The 17,688-nt window shown below is 39.8% G+C and overlaps 2 protein-coding genes across 4 annotated transcripts in view; both read right to left on the bottom strand.

The window, feature by feature from the left end:
- The window catches only part of rdx (BTB/POZ and MATH domain-containing protein rdx), a 44,329-nt gene that overhangs the window by 3,194 nt on the left and 23,447 nt on the right, over positions 1 to 17,688 (bottom strand). The window contains exons 2-7 of the mRNA XM_033335312.2: positions 15,856 to 16,000; positions 1,949 to 2,070; positions 1,178 to 1,329; positions 773 to 900; positions 504 to 681; positions 42 to 363 (exon numbers count right to left, since the gene is read on the bottom strand). Coding sequence (XP_033191203.1) covers positions 42 to 363; positions 504 to 681; positions 773 to 900; positions 1,178 to 1,329; positions 1,949 to 2,070; positions 15,856 to 16,000 — 1,047 coding nt within the window. The remainder of the gene's footprint in view (positions 1 to 41; positions 364 to 503; positions 682 to 772; positions 901 to 1,177; positions 1,330 to 1,948; positions 2,071 to 15,855; positions 16,001 to 17,688) is intronic.
- Positions 15,923 to 17,688, bottom strand: part of Orc2 (origin recognition complex subunit 2) — a 113,359-nt gene continuing 111,593 nt past the window's right edge. For 2 of the 3 annotated variants that reach the window (XM_076624971.1, XM_076624974.1), the window contains one exon: positions 15,923 to 16,000. The gene's annotated coding sequence lies outside the window, so the exon portion shown is untranslated. Of the gene's footprint in view, positions 16,130 to 17,688 lie in introns of all 3 variants that reach the window. The other variant, XM_076624973.1, reaches the window with a different exon arrangement.

The following is a 17,688-nucleotide window of genomic DNA, read 5'->3' on the forward strand; positions in this document are numbered from 1 at the left end:
AATACATTGAACATATGTTATTTATCTGAACAAATACTTACGTATTGATAAAATCTATGGCCTGTGCCTTGAGTTGATCGGCGCTATGAAGATCAGCGAGAATCAGGATGTCGGCTGCGTTTTCGATTGCTAAACTCGTGCATAATGCTTCCTCGCACATGACTTTCAACCTTTCTAACGCGTATTTGTCCGCCGCAGCTAGTAAATCGTCCGCCATTTTTTCCAAATTTGCTGCCTTTCCGGTGTATATAAACCGCAACATCTCTCGTAACACTTCGTGGTCGACGTCGGTGATGTCCACGCGGTTTTGTTTTCTTTCCTCCATCTCATGCTCGAACATCGCCGAGAAAACGGGACTTCGCGCTAAACGATAAGATTATAAAATGAAAAAATCATCTATTTTTCCGAAGAAACGTTCGTCCTGCAGAAACGTACGGTTTTCTATCAGAAGCAAACATACTAATTTTGGGAAATAATCTCAGTAAACGAAGAAATTAGTTTACCTGCGAGGATGGCTTTGTGCGCCTGAAATTCCCTTCCGCACACTGTCAGCGTGACATCGCTGAATTTTTGGTTTTCAAACAGAAGCCCAAGGTCATCCGGTAGTCGACATTCTGGAACTTTGAATTGTATAGTATTACTTTGCCCGGAAATATTCACGCTGTCCGCCACTACGCTGACCTGTAACATTTCGCTGAATTATAGATTTCGTTCACGGTAAACATTAGTAAATCGCACAAGTATTAAGTATGTAACATACAAAGGTATATACCTCACAGAATATCGTGAGTTTATCGTCGGGCAAAAGTCCATTGGCTTCATCCAATAGGAAATCTCTCCTAATGAACTTCTTAAAACCCCAATCTTTACCTTGGACGAACCTGTAAGCACGTTGGCTCTCTGAAAGTATAAAATCACCGTTGTTTATCATTTCTGAACGATCATAGACTACGTTCTAACGGAAACGAATTAAGTTTAGGGAAGCTTGGAAACAGACTAAGATTATCACGAATCTCTAATACTGTTTCCAAGACCATGAAACTTTTTCGAAAATTACAAGGCACAGAAAATAATTGCACAATATTATCATTGTATGGTATAGTGTCCACAGTTAAGATGCTAGTGGAAATTTTTAAAATACCCTGCATTGCATCCGTTTCACGTGTTCATCACTTACCCATTGCTTTGGTTTCTTCTCTTTTGGCATTAAGAATAGAAAATTTGAACTTTGCTCTGACTTCAGATTTGTTGCACGAAACGAGAAGGAGATACAGAGACAGGTAGTCTTTGCTCTCCTCATCCAGACCCTTAGGATTCACTCTTAGGCACCTAAAATCAATTGCCGTTAATATAAATTTGCTTTTTCCAATCTTCCAAACGTGTTGTTCTTTATTTCATTTATATGTACGCTATTTTCATCGGTAGATAACAAAGATCATGCATTCGTGAAATACGACGTTTTCTTTTATTTTCTCTTTTTTCTTTTTCGCTATTACATTCAAATAAAAAATATTATCATGACATGCCGACAAAAGGAAGGTATACAGAGATCGTACAAAGTTTTGCAATTCTCTGATTTCACGGTGACATATCTCATTAAACGACACAAGTAAATAAAAGAAGCTAGATAAAAAATTGCATTATGATAACAGGATTGTGAATATTCCAGACGTAGTTATCTTACGTTATTATGCGCGTACCGTGTGTTAACGTAACAGCGAAAGACATCGTAGAAAGAAACAAAAAAAAAAAAAAGAAAGGAAAGAGAAGTGAAAAGAGAAAAAGAAACAACGGATTAAGAAGTAAGACCGGGAGAATGGCGTGGTATGCAATGCAAAGGATCTTAAACAATTTTGTCTGGATGATTTTTTACAATAGATTTGTAACACGAACATCTTTGGACACGTGTCGTACGTCTGATAAACGAGCTTAATCTTTAGGATCTTACCATTTTAATTTATCGTTGGCCCCTGCTGAGAAGGTGGACGACTTTAGTACTTCTCCCATTTCCTCTCGGCAAAAGCTGAAGTTATTTATCGTCCACATGTAGCTGAACTTAACCACCTTCACCTGTGCACATAAGACCTTCAAATGCGACACCACGTCAGAATGTATCCCGTGGAATCTACCTTAATCTATCTACGCTAAGGGTTACGCAAATACGAGCAACCTCTTTTCTTTTTTTTTCTTTTTCAATAAAGTTTAACAACGTCTAAGTAATAATTTGAATCGTTTCTTTTCAGTATCGATAAATTGAACTGATATATAACTTTCATTTTTCAAACGCTTGAAACGAAAAGTAAAACTACCGATCGGATATTGGGTGTAAGTTAACACGAGGATATCGATAATTGTACGCCATCTGTGTTTATTCGAGATAATTTCTTATTTACAGAGAATTACGCATTTAACTTTTAGATAATTTAGTCCGCCAGATATTAACAAAGCAATGTCCTCTTCGTAATATGAATTTTTCAAACCTAGTTTCCTCTGTTCGTTCAACAAAAGATTTCTCTGTTAGAAGATCAATAACGTATTTCTACGTAAATCGTATCGAGAAGCATAGATACCATGAACTACATGTTACATAGATGCACTCTAATTCTCTGTCGTATCCAGAAAAATATACATAACGATTCTGTAATCTCAAGAAGACCTTCACTACCACTCCATTCCTTAAGTCCGCGATATAGAAAAACCTCTTACGAAGCGAAGTATCATCGCGAAGTATGCAATGACTTCTGACCAGACAAACAGATTAAAACAATCATTCCACGTCGTTACCAGCACCATACTTGAAAGCTATATTGCGAGTTAAAAAAAAAATGCAAAATAAAAAATACCACTAATATATTTTTTCAAGCTGCGTGGTAAATTTCTCTCTTATCGACCGCGATTGGAGAATACCTTTTTTTACGTCGTCTGCTTTCAGATTATGACAAACCTCGTGAGACACGCTGGTCGCGCACAACACGAAACATCGAATAATTCAAGCAAGAAGTTCGAACGCGGACCACCAGTGGATGCACGCGGCAGAAAAACGTGGTAAATTTCGATCTTTTTCGCTGTCTATTGTCCGCGATATGCCTACGATAATCGGCCAGCGAGATATTTATCTGAAACTTTTGCAAGTTACTATATATGTTGTTTCTCTATATGTATGCGTATAGGTGTGTGTCGAATGGTTTCCACGTCCTCGGATATATTTGTTTCGTTAGTTTCGTCGCGTGGCCCCAAGCAGAAAGGAAGAAAGAAAGAGGAAGAAGGAAATAGAGAGGAAAAAAGCTAACAGAGATTCTTTTTGAGAGGAACGTCGAAGGTTCCTACGACTAAATTGATCGTGGCCTTGAAGTAGCGAGCAGACGAGCCGCGAGAAGTACTACAAGTACGGGTGCACGTGTTGGAGAGAGAGAGAGAGAGAGAGAGAGAAGGAGCCAGGGTCGAATTGAACTTACATCTCTTACGTAATTACCTTGAAAGAAAAAAAAACGCGTAGAAAAAAGGATTTAACCTTTGCGGCGTTCGCTTCGATGCACGTTACCATTGCTCTATGTGACTTGTTAAATTATGCATATGCTAATTTGAGGATGATAAGGAGAATATGTATAGACGTGGAGGAAGAGAATGATCATAGAGTTTATCCCGATGTTCTTCGAATTTTCATTCACAACGTTGATGACATATTAAATATTGATACTTTTCACATGAATTTTTTATTAACATAAATTTTAATTATACTTTAGGGGACAGCGGTATTATTAAACATATCGTTGTTACTATTAGACTTTCTATTTATATCGTAGCATTATTAATTATAATATTAATATTTGTATTACATCTTTAGGGACTATCGTATCGTAGTAGTCGAAGAAGACCAGGATGAAAACTGTGGGAGTTTAATAACCTGTCGGTTACGAAATAGGTTACTTAATGGAAAATTGCATTCCAGAAGGGTCAGATGCGTCAATTCATTCATAGGAATTCAAGTAGGCGTTGATTATGATGAGCAAGAAACGCGGTGTGCTGCAACGGGTAGCAGTTGCTACGAAACACACAGTTCGTACACATGAAAATAATGCAGTGAATCGTTTACTGAATTCGGAGCTTATCAGAATCGTCCAAATAATCAGTTCTGTTAAGAATACCACTGATGTTCGAGTATGAGAAAGAATTGCGTGACAATTGCTAAGAAAAAACGAAATTTAACATTGTCAAATGATTTAGGAACCGTGTTGTTATTCGTTGAAAAGATTCCACTCGCTAGAAATTTATTCCAAACCACAAGGCATCTAAAGGGGCAGACTCGTTTTTACAATAATAACTAATCGCCTAACCGTTAAAAAGAATACCTATTTCCTAGAGATTGCATAATCTTCTACGAAAACAAGATTGAAACAGCAACTCAACCAATATAAATTGCATAACGCGTACAGAGGAAGAAAAGTGGCGAGCGGTACATACTCGACGATCGGACAATCGATCGGCTACCTCTTTTCCGTTCTGAAACGTGACCAGGCGTGCATCCACTTCCGTTCGAAATCGATCCCCGCGTGAATCAGCAACAATTTGCGCACGGGAACTTTAAATAACACGAAGTTGCCTAGAAACTTGAAATCACTATTTTTTCTTTAATCAAGTAAAAGTTAGGATTACTAAGGAGAATTCTTTAATTCTAATTCTAAGGAGAATTAGAAATGTTAGGATTCTAAGAAGAAAGCAACATTATCGATGGTTTGCCAGAAGGAGTTCATAATCGTCAATGATTTGCGAGAGAAGCTCTAAATTATGAATCAAGGGGAAAATTAAAGAATGGCAGAAAGTTTCTTACCAAAAGCCTAAAATCGACGATTATCCTTTGTAAAGAAGTTGACAAAAGGTTGAGCTGTTATTAATTCGCGCAGCGGGCAATGTTATTAATTCCAGTCGAGAATTATTGGTAATCTGCATATTCGATGGTCTCGTAGTTAATGGACCATGAACGCGTTATCAAAATTTTAAATTACTTTCTAAATTGTTTTTTAAATTCGGTTGCTACGTCAAAGAACCATGGGTGATTTGCAAAAAAAAAAAAAAAAATGAAGGACGCTTCGAAGAAGCGTACTTTGTCTAAGGACACACACCGAGTTAGTCAAACATCCTAAAAGAAACCTAAAAATTCATATCATACTTAGTGATCGACCTCGAAAACTGATGGAGACTAAAAAGGAAGGCGTGAACCGAAGAGAGATAGGCGAAGAAGACAAGAGGAAGAGGAAGAAGAAGACACCGAGGTCGAGCCCCTACGAGTCAATGATCCCTGACGTCGTATGTACACGACCTTGGCGAACGAAGCCGAGCCCAAAGCCAAATCTATTTCTCTAGTTGGCCTGCTGGTTTATCGCTTATCGCGGTCCGCGTTACGGCCTTCAGGGCACCGGCTTATGCCGTTAGGGACCCTTGAAACTCGGCTCGAATCGGAGTCCCATGAAATTTTTATTACGGAAACGACATCACGCAAACAGATTCACACGTCATAGGTCATTGACAACGAATGCGTGCTGTTGGAGGTTCCCCAGGACGTTCGAGGTTTTCTCACATAGAGAGCAATTGTTATCTGTCGTGATATTCAAAGCTTTTGCATGGATTAATTAAGCTTGGCTCTTTTTTCCTTTTTTGAAGATCGTAAGATGTTAGTTTTGCAGGATAATTGGCTTGTTCGTGCTAATAAACGTTCATGTGAAAATAAAACGTTATATGCATTTACGCGAAGTGCGACGTGTGCGGTTGGGCTATCGCTATTTTTTGTGATTTTTAAAATTTATTTTTATTAATATATGAAATAACAGTAGGACTTTGTAGGAGATGGATCTGCGGAGCAGTTTATGGGATAGACACGAGCATTTTGTATAACTGGAGTTTACATAATCGGATCTTGTTGTAGAAGTATAGTAGAATTTCGCGTTTAGATAAATTCAGTTAGTATCGGTTCATCTAATCAGGTAACGATTAAAATTTATAATGCAGAAGCAAGCGTAGATTGCATATTTGGCCTGTTGAAGCAATCCGATACGATACACGAGGTCGATTTTCTCTTAAACCGGAAAATATCGCATCGATCGGGTTAATTAACATAGGCAACAACTCTTGACTAGCGATCAGATAGAAACGAAGACAGCTAACAACCGTCTAGAGAACGGATAATCAGTTTGAACAGGCGATTATCAGTTTCTATCGCGAAGCAATGCGGCGTGAAACATAGATTCGTTTCGAAACTTTGTCTACTTCGTTAAACGGCCGGTTTCCGCGAAGAAAATGCGAAACAGCGAAGCCGCGAAAGAGAAAACCATCGTACGAAGAATCGACAAATCGATGTACAAAGGGAAGCGTGAGAAACGTCAGCGCAACGACTCTGGACGAAGTGAAAGTCACTTCCCTCTTCTTCGTCTTTCTTCGATCGCTTTTTTTTCACTGAAAACAATGCACGATTTCTGCGGAATATGGAAATTAATGGCCTTTAATACGACGACGAAATTAAGACTTTCCATAGAAAATTTTCTCCTTCAACAGGAAAGTTGATTTAATTGTACCGTAGAAAAACATTTTTCTAAAAGTAATGACATTCTATAAAAAAATTGTATTATGTTTCATTCTGTACATAATATTACATCCTGAAGAGATGCCGATGCAAAATTTTCTTCCAATCGAGAAAATTGTTTCAGAAATAAATGTTCACCCCTTTGTCAATATCATATACGCCTTTCTATTACGGTATGTCAGTCGGTCGGTATATAAATACAAAATAATTCACGTCAACTGGGACAAGTCATTTCTTTTTTGATCGAGATTAGAAAAAGCACTAGCTTCTACCATACATATCTTTTCACAATTAACAATCGTACACAATCGTTCGAAATAGAATTTTATATTTCTCTATACAGATCAAATCAGCTTATGTTTTATCGGCTTTATAAAAAAACCACGAAGCTAATGTGATCGAAAAATGATTACTTCGTGAAACCTCGAGTCGTGACGCGAATCGTTTCCAACATAGTCATAAATATTCACAATCTTATAAATGTACTAGCAATCTTGTAAAACGAGCTACTGTGCTGTGCAATTATTATAACGCATTCATCGTGGAAAGATGATCCTTATTATAATTATCAGTAATCAACGAGATATAGTAAAGTCTACTCTAAGTGAATGTATTACAAAAAAAAAAAAAAAAAAATAAAAGGAAAAAAGAAAAAGAAAGTATTTAGTATAACGATGTAAAAAGTTAATTGTAGACCTTTCATTAATAAGAGTTTTTCTCACAGAAGTAAAAGCAGAAGTAGAAGTAGAAGCGGACTGTAGTAGTGGTCAGCAATAAGGTTGAAAGAACGTCAATGCGGGGCAGAGTCGTAAAAGGTCGAGTTTCACGAGCAATACAGAAGAGGAAGAGGCATTTTCCGAGCTCGAGTAAGACGTAACTGGTTACGAGATTACACGTACAACAAGCGTGCATTGAACCTGTGGGATAGCCAGCGAAGGTCACGCCGAAGTGAGGATCATCGAACCCAGCGCACACCACGTGAGCCGTTTTCAGCTGTTCGCTCGTCTAGACGAGCAGAGGAATTCGTCGAGCTGGACAGCTCGAGATTTTGATCGATCACCGTTCGATCCATAGAAACATGGATTCGTTCGGAGGAATTTAGCGACATTAACGCACATGTTTGTGTGTTAAATATCGAAAAGACAAGACACATTCGTCGTAAGATGCACGTATAGGAAATAATTGGGAAACAAATAAAAAATAATAATTCCAACTCGATGATAACGGTTTAAGAAATGATTTCAACCAGAGAATAGAATTATGCGAATAAGAATTAAATTATTTGTTAATCGAATCGAATGGAAAATTTGAACGATCAGTGCATTTGCTTCCGACTTACTATACGTCAGTAGCTCAAAGAAGAAGCCACGCTTTGTAGCGTGAAGTCGTACTTGAACCTGATAATCGATGCAACCTTCAGATATCGAAGACACGTCTTCAAAGGATCGCTGATAATCTCTAGCAACCGTGAACAAATTATCTGCTTTCTGTCTTTCTACAGTCTTTCGATCTTCCGTACCTCAAGATGTTAATTGAATGCTTTAATCGTTATACTTTTTCTTGTATTTTATTTGTTACACGTTATTACTAATATCTTTTTTATTTTTAATTTTCCGTTTTATTCTGGAACAAAGGATATAAAAATAAACGGTATATTTTTGAAGCCGATATTCTTTCTCACGGAGTAAAAGAAGACATAAATAGTAAAAAATTACGTAAAGAATTCGCTTCGAGTCACTGTAACTATTGAAGCGATATTTACAACAAGACCTGTTTTACAAAAGATTCTACTAGTCTGAATTTCTTTTTTTTTTGCGACGAATCAAAGTGTTAACAGTTAAGTCGATACTTTAAAAGGGAAGCGATGTTTCGCATCGTGGAGTTGCAATGCTCGAAGGTAGTGATAGTAGTTCATAACGTGTACAGATTAAGGACGCTTTAACTAGCGTTAGACGTGTTTCATACCATATGTGTAATCCATGCTAGTTGCTAGAGGAAAATTTTAGATGAAAAGTTCCCTTAACTTACTGTCAAAGTACGAAAAAAGATTAACATGTCAAGAACTGAGCAAAATCAGTCTTATATTATTATTCTAATGTTCTAGTATAATTGTAATAATCTGCTTCGAACAACAAAATTATAAAATTATAAAACAACAAAGGAAACGGGAAGAAAATTCTAATTCCCACAAGCGAGTACATGTATGACACGTAGTAAAAGAAATATATTTAAACAAATCTAAACAACCTGTTGTTTTGTATTTAAAATTTGTTTGCAGTACACATATGTATATATAAAATACAACGTTCTACTTAAAAACTAAGGATAAGCTAAATAAAAGCTAACTAAAACGCGGGAAATTCGATCGATATAAAGAAAGAAGGGTATAGACGTATCTCGACGCGACCGCTTCGATCGAGCAACATTATTTTCCCAATCTAATTCCGTATCTTCAAACGTAATAGTACGTGTTGGCCATGATCCAAACCTGCCTACACGTTTGATTGATCCCCTCGAATACGAGTTCATGTGTATTCCTTTCGTTAACTGAGATCACGTGATCCGCACAGTGACCCTCTCTCCCTCCCTCTCTCTTTCTCTCTCTCTCTCTCTCTCTATCTATCTATCTATCTATTCGTTACGTCAGATTTGCGGTAACGATAAGTTAGGCGAGCTATTAACGATAAGGTTCTCGATAGGTATCGATAAATTGAATCCGCATCGATACACCGATACCGTTGAAGAATCGATAATATCGAAATATTATAGACAGTTCGCTACTATACGGATAAGGTGTATCGATAATTTGACATCGACACATATCGTTAAGACATTGACAAGCTTTTTTAAATAAGATTTTACATCTTCCTAACATTTTTCGCTTATCAGTGTGAGTCGATGTATCGCCAGGTACCAATGAAAAGACATCGAAAGAAAGAAAAAGAACGAGAAGAGTATAAGAATAGATGCTTAGCATCGACCTGCTGTAGAATACTGTTAATCGGGTCCGAGTACTGTTAAACTTGGCAAGTGGAGTAGAGGTATATCGATATGATTCGTCCGTTTCCTCGGAACGAGGTAACGAGGAACCAGAAAAATTGTACCGCTCGATGGCCCCTGTGAGTCATTCGATTCGCCATGATCATCTATAATCGTCCTTGAATCACGTGTTTCATGAACGAGATAGGTCAAAGATCGGTGGCTGACTGATCACTGTTGCAGAAACATCCATCTCTTCTTTCGTTCCGTCAGACCAAAACCGATACACCATTTATATCCCTCTGTTCTAGTAGAGACATAAACTATCTTCCAACGAATCCTTCTTTGGAAGATTCGCAATTACACGGCGGTAGTCGAGGCCGTGTTAGATTTTTCCTCAAACTCAAGGTGACACGAACGCGACGATTAGACGGGAGATGGAATCTCGACGCTCGAGGAGATCCGGTAAATCGAGTTCGTTTCTACTGCATCGAAATAATTCATCAACGAGATGAGAGAGACTTCCAGTCTATTTCGAGATGAAATAACATTCTGCAGAGGCTCTTTAGGTGGAAGCACACCGGCGGGATTCACCAGCCATCGGTTATATCGGTGCTCGTAAATTTGTTAAAACGTTTGGATGCCACTCAAACGGAAACGGAAAGCTCGCAATACTCGTCGTCTACGCGAATCCTGACGTCTCGTTTTTTTAACAATCGACCACTGATTACGGGACGAGAAGCGCGGTACCTTTGTTCGCGAGCGCGAGCGTTCGATATCGATTTTCTTGAAACAGGAGTAGAGAGAGATTGAAATTTAGCTTAATTTGGAAGATCCTCCATTGAAAATTTATTGGATGAAAATATGTCGGACGTGTAAACGGAATACGATTTAGAAGATGTTAAAGGAGAATATGGAAGATATTATGAAAGATGTTCGATGGAAGTTGAGCTTGGAAGATGGTCTGAGATAATGAAAATCCTCTAAAGTCACAGGTTCTATCTTTTATTTTCACATTTCTGGGTTAAATTCCTATTATCCCTCTACTTCTTAAATGCTTAAAACTTCATTTTCACTTTCTTTGCTTCGAAGTCCCCGACTCTAATTCCGTTATTCCGCCGTTTTCGCTTAATTTCTATCTCCCATTCCTTCTACTTCAAAATATCTGAAACTTTCATCACCCTTAACTGGAACTTTCCCGTCGCTTTCGTAACAAATTCTAGTCTCTATCCTTTCCGTTCCTCCAGTATTTAACATCCTTATTATTTTTCCTACGTGTCGATTTCAAAGTTCTAAACTCCAAGAGAACAACGCAAAAATTCTCCCAGGTTCAGTCAATTCTCTCAAAAACTCTCATCGAAACCCAACTTCGGAGTCTTCGCGGCACCACGCCAACCCTCGAATTCTCGATCGCTGCCGATAAAACCCAAACTTCGCCGCCCTCTTGAACAAAACCCGGACCAGAAGCGAGCCTGGCCAAGAGACCGGCAGCGATCGGTGTATTTGAAGAAACGTCGAAAGCAAAGTTCTGGGCGTCGAAGAGGATCTGCCGCGATAGAGGAGGCGTAAGGAACACAGAGGCACAAAGTTCATCGTCTTGGCCGTTTCCGTATAGAAGAAAACAGCACGTTGGAGCGCGAGGAGTAAGGAAGACGAAGATAGTGGCCCGGTCGACGCCCCCAGGAGTCGTTCAACCCGGCGATCGTCGACGATCGGCCTTGAATCACCCGTGCCCGTTTACGGGAGCGGCGTACGCGGCTTCGAGCAGCAAGCAGACCAAGTCGAGGCTTCCGGTAGAGTCCTGGATACGGTGGTCGAACATGCACGAGGTAAACGATCGTGGATCTTCCCGCGAGAAAATCGAAATTCCCGAGAAACGTTGTCGAGCTTGTTTATCTAAGAGGAATAAGAAGAAGAAGAAGAAGAAGACAACGAAGAGGAGGAAGAGAACGAATATGGTGGAGACGATGAAGAGGGAGTATACAGTGGAACTTCATTTATCGGAATCCATCAGAGGACGAGCGGTAACTGGAATTCGTATAATAGCAACTCATTGGTTCTACTCGTTAACGATTTTTCGTTCTGGGAGTTCGTGTTTGCACGAGTGAAATAATTAACAGGAATTCGCTTAATCGAGTATCGGCTAAAATTTCATTGCAATAATAAACGAAGCTCTCTAATAGGAAAAGAAGAACACGATGACGAAGAAACGGTAGAAAAAGTTGACGAAAGAAAGATGGTAAGAGGCAAGGGAAAGAGGCAAAGTAAAAATAGGAGGAGAAGAATAGGACGAGGGAAGAACCGAAGAAGACGAAGAGAGAAAACGAGAAAGGCAAGAATAGATGGGAAGAATATGACAAAGAAAACGCAGATGAAGACAATCAAACAAAAGTAGAAGGAGACGTCTCTTTCGACGAAGACGAAGAGGAAGAAAAGGATGACGCAGAAAATGAAGAAGAAGAAGAAGAAGAAAAAGAATGAAGAGCAGAGGAGCTTAGCCCTTCTCGCGAACTTATTTTCACCGCGAGACGAGGCAGCTTGGCTGGCTGGCTGGTTGGCTGACGATATAATGGAACACGTGCCTCGAGATAACGACGTGGAAATGAAAGGCAACGAGTGATAATGGCTCTGGCATATGGGGTTCGCGTCTAGGTGACGAGTCGGTGGAAAAAAACAAGTTGAGAGTGCGCGAGGGGAATTTATGCTGAATGTTTCGTGGAATTACAGGTGGATGAATGGATGAAGATGGAGAAGATTGTTAAGGGTTGCGAGCTTTTCGGCAAGCCAACAAGTTTGCCGACTCTATGAATGTATGTCGAGTGGGACGAGATTTGATTAAGAAATTGAATGGGTAGGTTGGAGGCGCGTGGGTGATTTAGGTTGCTCTTTAATGAGGCAAGTTGACGAACTTAGATCGATTGGGATAGTAGAACATTGTTGGAATTTGTAGATTGCTGATTATGCAGATTATAGGGGATTTGACCGATTCAGAAGGAAATTACAAAATTTATTGGCTATTTGTGTGTATATATATACACACACGAGCGATATAGATTTTTGTAATTAGGATAAGTTGGTGAGCAACGATCGGTCGAGAAAATCGAAAAAGACATAATGGATGTCGAGTGGTAAAAACAGAATGGACAGGTTGAAATGAAAAAAGCGTAAAAGAATGTGATGTAATTGTAGTTAGATGATTTGGCAAAGTTAGATCAACAGTGTAATCGTAGAAAAATTATTACGGCTTGCGAATCAGCTTCATGACTAGTACTAGTCTAGCTCGTGTAGAACAGAGCAAGAATATAAACAGTTATAAGTCGAGGAATCTGATAGGCTTGGAATAATAACGTGGAAAATTGCTACAGTCTGTGGATCAAAGAAACGGCGAATCTAAGTTTGACTCGAGCGAAAGACAGGAAATGGTACGTGTCGGATAGAAAAACAGTCTGAGTAGTCGAAAAAGCCTAAGATTGCGGAGATGGTGGTGGTACGGTACCATGAATAACAGGAAGAGCTGCGACCAGCGGATTTCGACGACGATGAGTGCCATCCTTAGACGAGTCCTCGCTTTATCTTCCAGGAATAATTTACTGCGATAAGCTGATCCTTCCTTAACAGAACTTAATAGCTTAAGGAAAAGCGGAGTTGACGAATTAATTTCCAGTGAATTTTTGTAAAGGTATTTTGCAACTTATTTTAAAAGCTATAGGTTATTTTAAAAATACGATTTTAATGGATAAAATAGATCTATCGTAGATTAATTGATAAGTGGTTGGTTTTTAGCGTTTTTCCAGTTAATATAGAAGCAGTTGTTTCGCGAATAAGAATAATCGATTCTCATTAATTCTTGGATATTCCAATTTTTCATTGAAACTTGGCTATTAAGGGAAGACCCTGAGTCGTTGGAGCAAGGGAGCAATTGGAAACGGTGCCGCAACGCTTTCTACGCTTTTATCGAGCCCATCGATCGGCGTGTTACGACAGATTCAGCGCGCGAGCTCGCGCGATTGCTGCACCAGGCTCCGCGGTGGCTGACGAGGCGAAATCGCCGCGTGCATTACGAAAGTTAACTGGAGCACGAATCGACTTTCGATTCGGTGGCAAGGGGACCCCGCGTCTTCCCTGAAAACCGAGAGTTACTCCTTCGAGTGCTGCAGTTTCGCCTCGAATCATCCAACTTCTTCCCCTTGCCAAGCAGAAGAAAAAGTAAGATCGCAATCTTGCCCTCGAATTCGACCTCGGTAGCTTCTGCATTACGTAAATAACGCCTCGAGAGTTTTGTGGCGGATTCGTTTCTCCTTCACGAGGGAGAATCTCGTTCGAGATGTTAAATCGTATTGCCGAATATTATTTGCCAGATATACAAAGTGATAAAAAAGGGACCTAAGATTTTGGATGCTTAAATTTCTTATTTAGGGACGTAAAAATGTTACATAGTTATTGCATAGTTAGAATCCTGAAACTCATAGCATGTCAATCACCATTTGCTAACATATTTTTATCTTCTAACGCGGTGCAGTGTGTCTTTTTGCAACACGCTGAATGTGAATGGTAAATTGTCGTACTTAATTAATCGCACCCAAAATCGATCGTCTTCGACCACATCCTACCGCAACCAATCTACGAGTATGCCTCGCCCCTTCCCAGGAGACCTACGCAGACGTCCCCAGAGGTTCCATCCATCGAAGATTTATATCGGCTACACTGGAGTTTACTTCGCAGTAAATTCCTTCTGACGAGAGAACCTATGGTAAACTTTACAGCTAACAAACTATCTAATATCTCTGTAATATCTTCTTGTTCAAAGGACAAGGAAAATCGACCTCCTATTTTCTATAATTCTCGTTCGCTCGATTTCACCTGTTCGAAGTATCGAAAATTGATCGAGGATCCAGCCAGATGATTTTAAGTCGAATCTCTGGCATGTTCGATCAAAAGAAATTCCTACAATCACTTAAAAGACTAGTATCGTGAAACGGAAGATACCAAGCTTCCATCGTTTCCAACTTCCGCTTCGACGATCCTCCTTGCTCGATTTCGTGTCTTCGAAACGTCGAGGATTGCTTCGGGAACTGTCCAAGTAATTTCCGATGCTTCTTATATCGGAAGAAAAAGTACCTCGAAGTGACGAATTTTCGCGGGGAAGCTAGTGAACGTTTCCACAGGCGAGTTAGAGATCGCGGCAGGGAGCAGCGGGATATCTAGTCGCAGGTCATTCACATCGCGAGGGGACGAGCAGTAAAAATAGAACGAGAACGTCAGGAGTGCGTGCTCTCACGCGCGACCACGAGGATGATATCGACGAAGACGACGAAATTGACCTAGAGGAGTAGGAGAACCCTTTGACACGTCCAAAACGTATTTCCAAGGGTTCTGTTCGGCCAACTCGTTGACGTGGATTCCGATACCTGTATGTTCGATTTCCATCGAATCTCATCTTCTTCGATCCTCTTCAATTGAATGGCGTGGTTCGAATTGGGGGAGTACCTGTATCGTAAAAGTGTTTTGGGAGCGATTTTTAAGCGAGTGAGAAGAGTTTGATCCAGAGATTTGGGAGTTTTATTCGAAGAAAGAAATCTAGAAATTCGGAGATGCGAAGGAAGAATATTCGGAGCAAATGTTTGAGATCGACCCACGTGAACGAAGACCATTCAAGTTTTTGGATAGATATCTTCCTTTCACCAGGAAATAAGATTACACAGGGTTACGACGTATTAATTACAATGCTTAAATTGTAAATCGAACGAATCCTCACTAACGTAACTTCAAACACTTCTTTCTAGTCCACGGCTTAACGTTTGTAACGGACATTCTGTGAGATATACGAGAAAACTTCGTTAACGTCATGAGAAATCCTCAATTACCTAAAAGATATTTCTACCGTTAAAAGTTACGGTCTTATTCCAATCATGTACAATACAAAACACGGTAACAAATGGTCCCTACGAGTACCCTGCTCTGCCAACTGTTACTGAAGCTCACTGTCATCGCTAACGACCAATTAAACTGCAATTAGATTGGCTTCGCCCTGTCGGTAGCACTAACAAGACACTGCTCTCGCAACAGTCATGTTCGAGTCGTAAGAATCATTAAAAACAGTTACACTATGCACACAAGGCTGACGATATATATTACTTCCTAATATACTCTAAGATTCTAAAAATCAGAACTTATATAATCGTATTATTACAAGTACAACTCGTCAGAAACTAATTGCTAATTATTTGCAATAATTTGCTTTAATTCTATCGTCGACCAATTCGAGGTAATTTTCGATTGAAAGAATTATTCGATACACGTACCTGCGTGTAACACCAATTTTCTGCCACAGGGGTGTTCACTTCCGGTGGTGGAGGGCTTGGTACACGGCTTACTGCCATACTACTGCTGCTGTGCAAGTTTGAGCTGACCCGCGACGTTTGAGGCGCACAGTCGCTCACCGCAAGTCTGCAACACGAACAAATCGTCTTCATGTTAGTTTCAGCTCGTCCTGGTCTTCGTAAAATTTCCGCGCTCTTTGGGGTTGCTGCACGTGACGATCACACTAGCTGCTGCGTGTTGTTTTATTTTTGTTTCCTGAAAGAAAATTCCGCATTTTAACCATTCGTAATTCTAGCGCTAACCGAACGTTCCTAGAAACATAAGAATTTCTTCTGTTGTTGAAACGAAGAACACTGGATGGAAGGCACGTGTGAACGGGTCTCTCGTTACATTATACTACGAAGAGGGACACACGAGTCGCTCGATGCGAGGAAAAGGGGTGACCGAGGAAGGAGGACTGAACGTTGGAGGAAGTTGGAGAACGGAGAACCGCAGAGCGGGGAGGGTAGGACGAATAAAAGAAGCATGAAAGAAGGGTATGCAGGGCACGCGATGGTGCTCACGTGCGCCAAGTACGGAACTACTCGAGCATCATCGAGTCGAGTACATTAGCCTCGCAGGTTCATCGGACCTGCTTCTCGATTCTCTAGCCGAGCGGAGGTCGCAACGCGACTTCTCGTCTTAACCTTTTAACCCTTATCGGGTCGGTCAATCGATACGTTAACGCGATAACCGCGGGGGCGGATTGGTCAGGTTGGTTAATCGCATCGAACCTTCGATGACGATCGAGCGTCGCTGTCGTTTCTGCGCTGCACGAGCGCTTGCCTTTAGCGGAAATTACATATTTTGATTTTTTGGATAGACGTCAAATCTGCCTTTTCGTACTTTATTTTTAATCTATATTGTTATATAATATCATACACAAGTGATAATTTATATGTTTATCTTGTCCGAGAGCTAGCGGGACACTTGTTAACGTTACGATAATCAAATATTTTCGAGAATCAACGAGTGATTCTGTCCGTATCGGGCCGAATATTTTTATATCTTTTCAGTGACATCTGGGACGAGTACGTCATGCTAAAGTGTTTTGCATTTTTTTCTTATATCCTATATCTACAGTGACGCGCGAAAGTTTCGGGGCCAAATAGATTCTTCGCTTTATATTTCGAAAGCGATATTTTGAAAGAATTTTAAGTAACATTATACAATAACAGCGTTTGCGTGTTGTATACTATTATCTTTTGCTTATCGCGCTCCTCGTATTACTCGATGTTACTTAAAAGTCTTTCGGCTATCGTTTTTCGAATTGTTAAAAATTACAGTTAAAAATTCATTCTAACCAGAAATTTTTGCACGCCGCTAAGTACAAAGGCGCGAAATAACAGACAAAGGACGATGGAGGAATTTTCCTCATCGACGTGACACGAGACCCTTGCATTTTTCCTAGTAGGCATTCTTTTCCGTGACGCCGAACGAACTGTATCGCGGCATAGTCAGAGATTAGGTAAGCGCTTTAAAATAGCATCGGGAAAGTGTAGTTTCGCTTGTATATTACGAAATATAAACATTGTCGAAGAGCATATATCTTGCATCAATTTTAAACAGAATATTTATTAAAATAGATTTATGATAGGATTTTTGAAGGATCCTTAAGGAAAGCTTCGGGGATGGATATATTAATTGGTAGGTTTAATCGTATCGAGGCATAGATTTACGAAAGAAAATTGACGAGTATCGATTTGAAATACGTAGTATACAAGTTTAGCCCACAGACCTAGAAAATATATTGATGTGGAGGAATTTGCATGCGT

This window comes from Bombus vancouverensis, chromosome 15, assembly GCF_051014615.1.
Source record: "Bombus vancouverensis nearcticus chromosome 15, iyBomVanc1_principal, whole genome shotgun sequence".
NCBI lineage: Eukaryota > Metazoa > Arthropoda > Insecta > Hymenoptera > Apidae > Bombus > Bombus vancouverensis.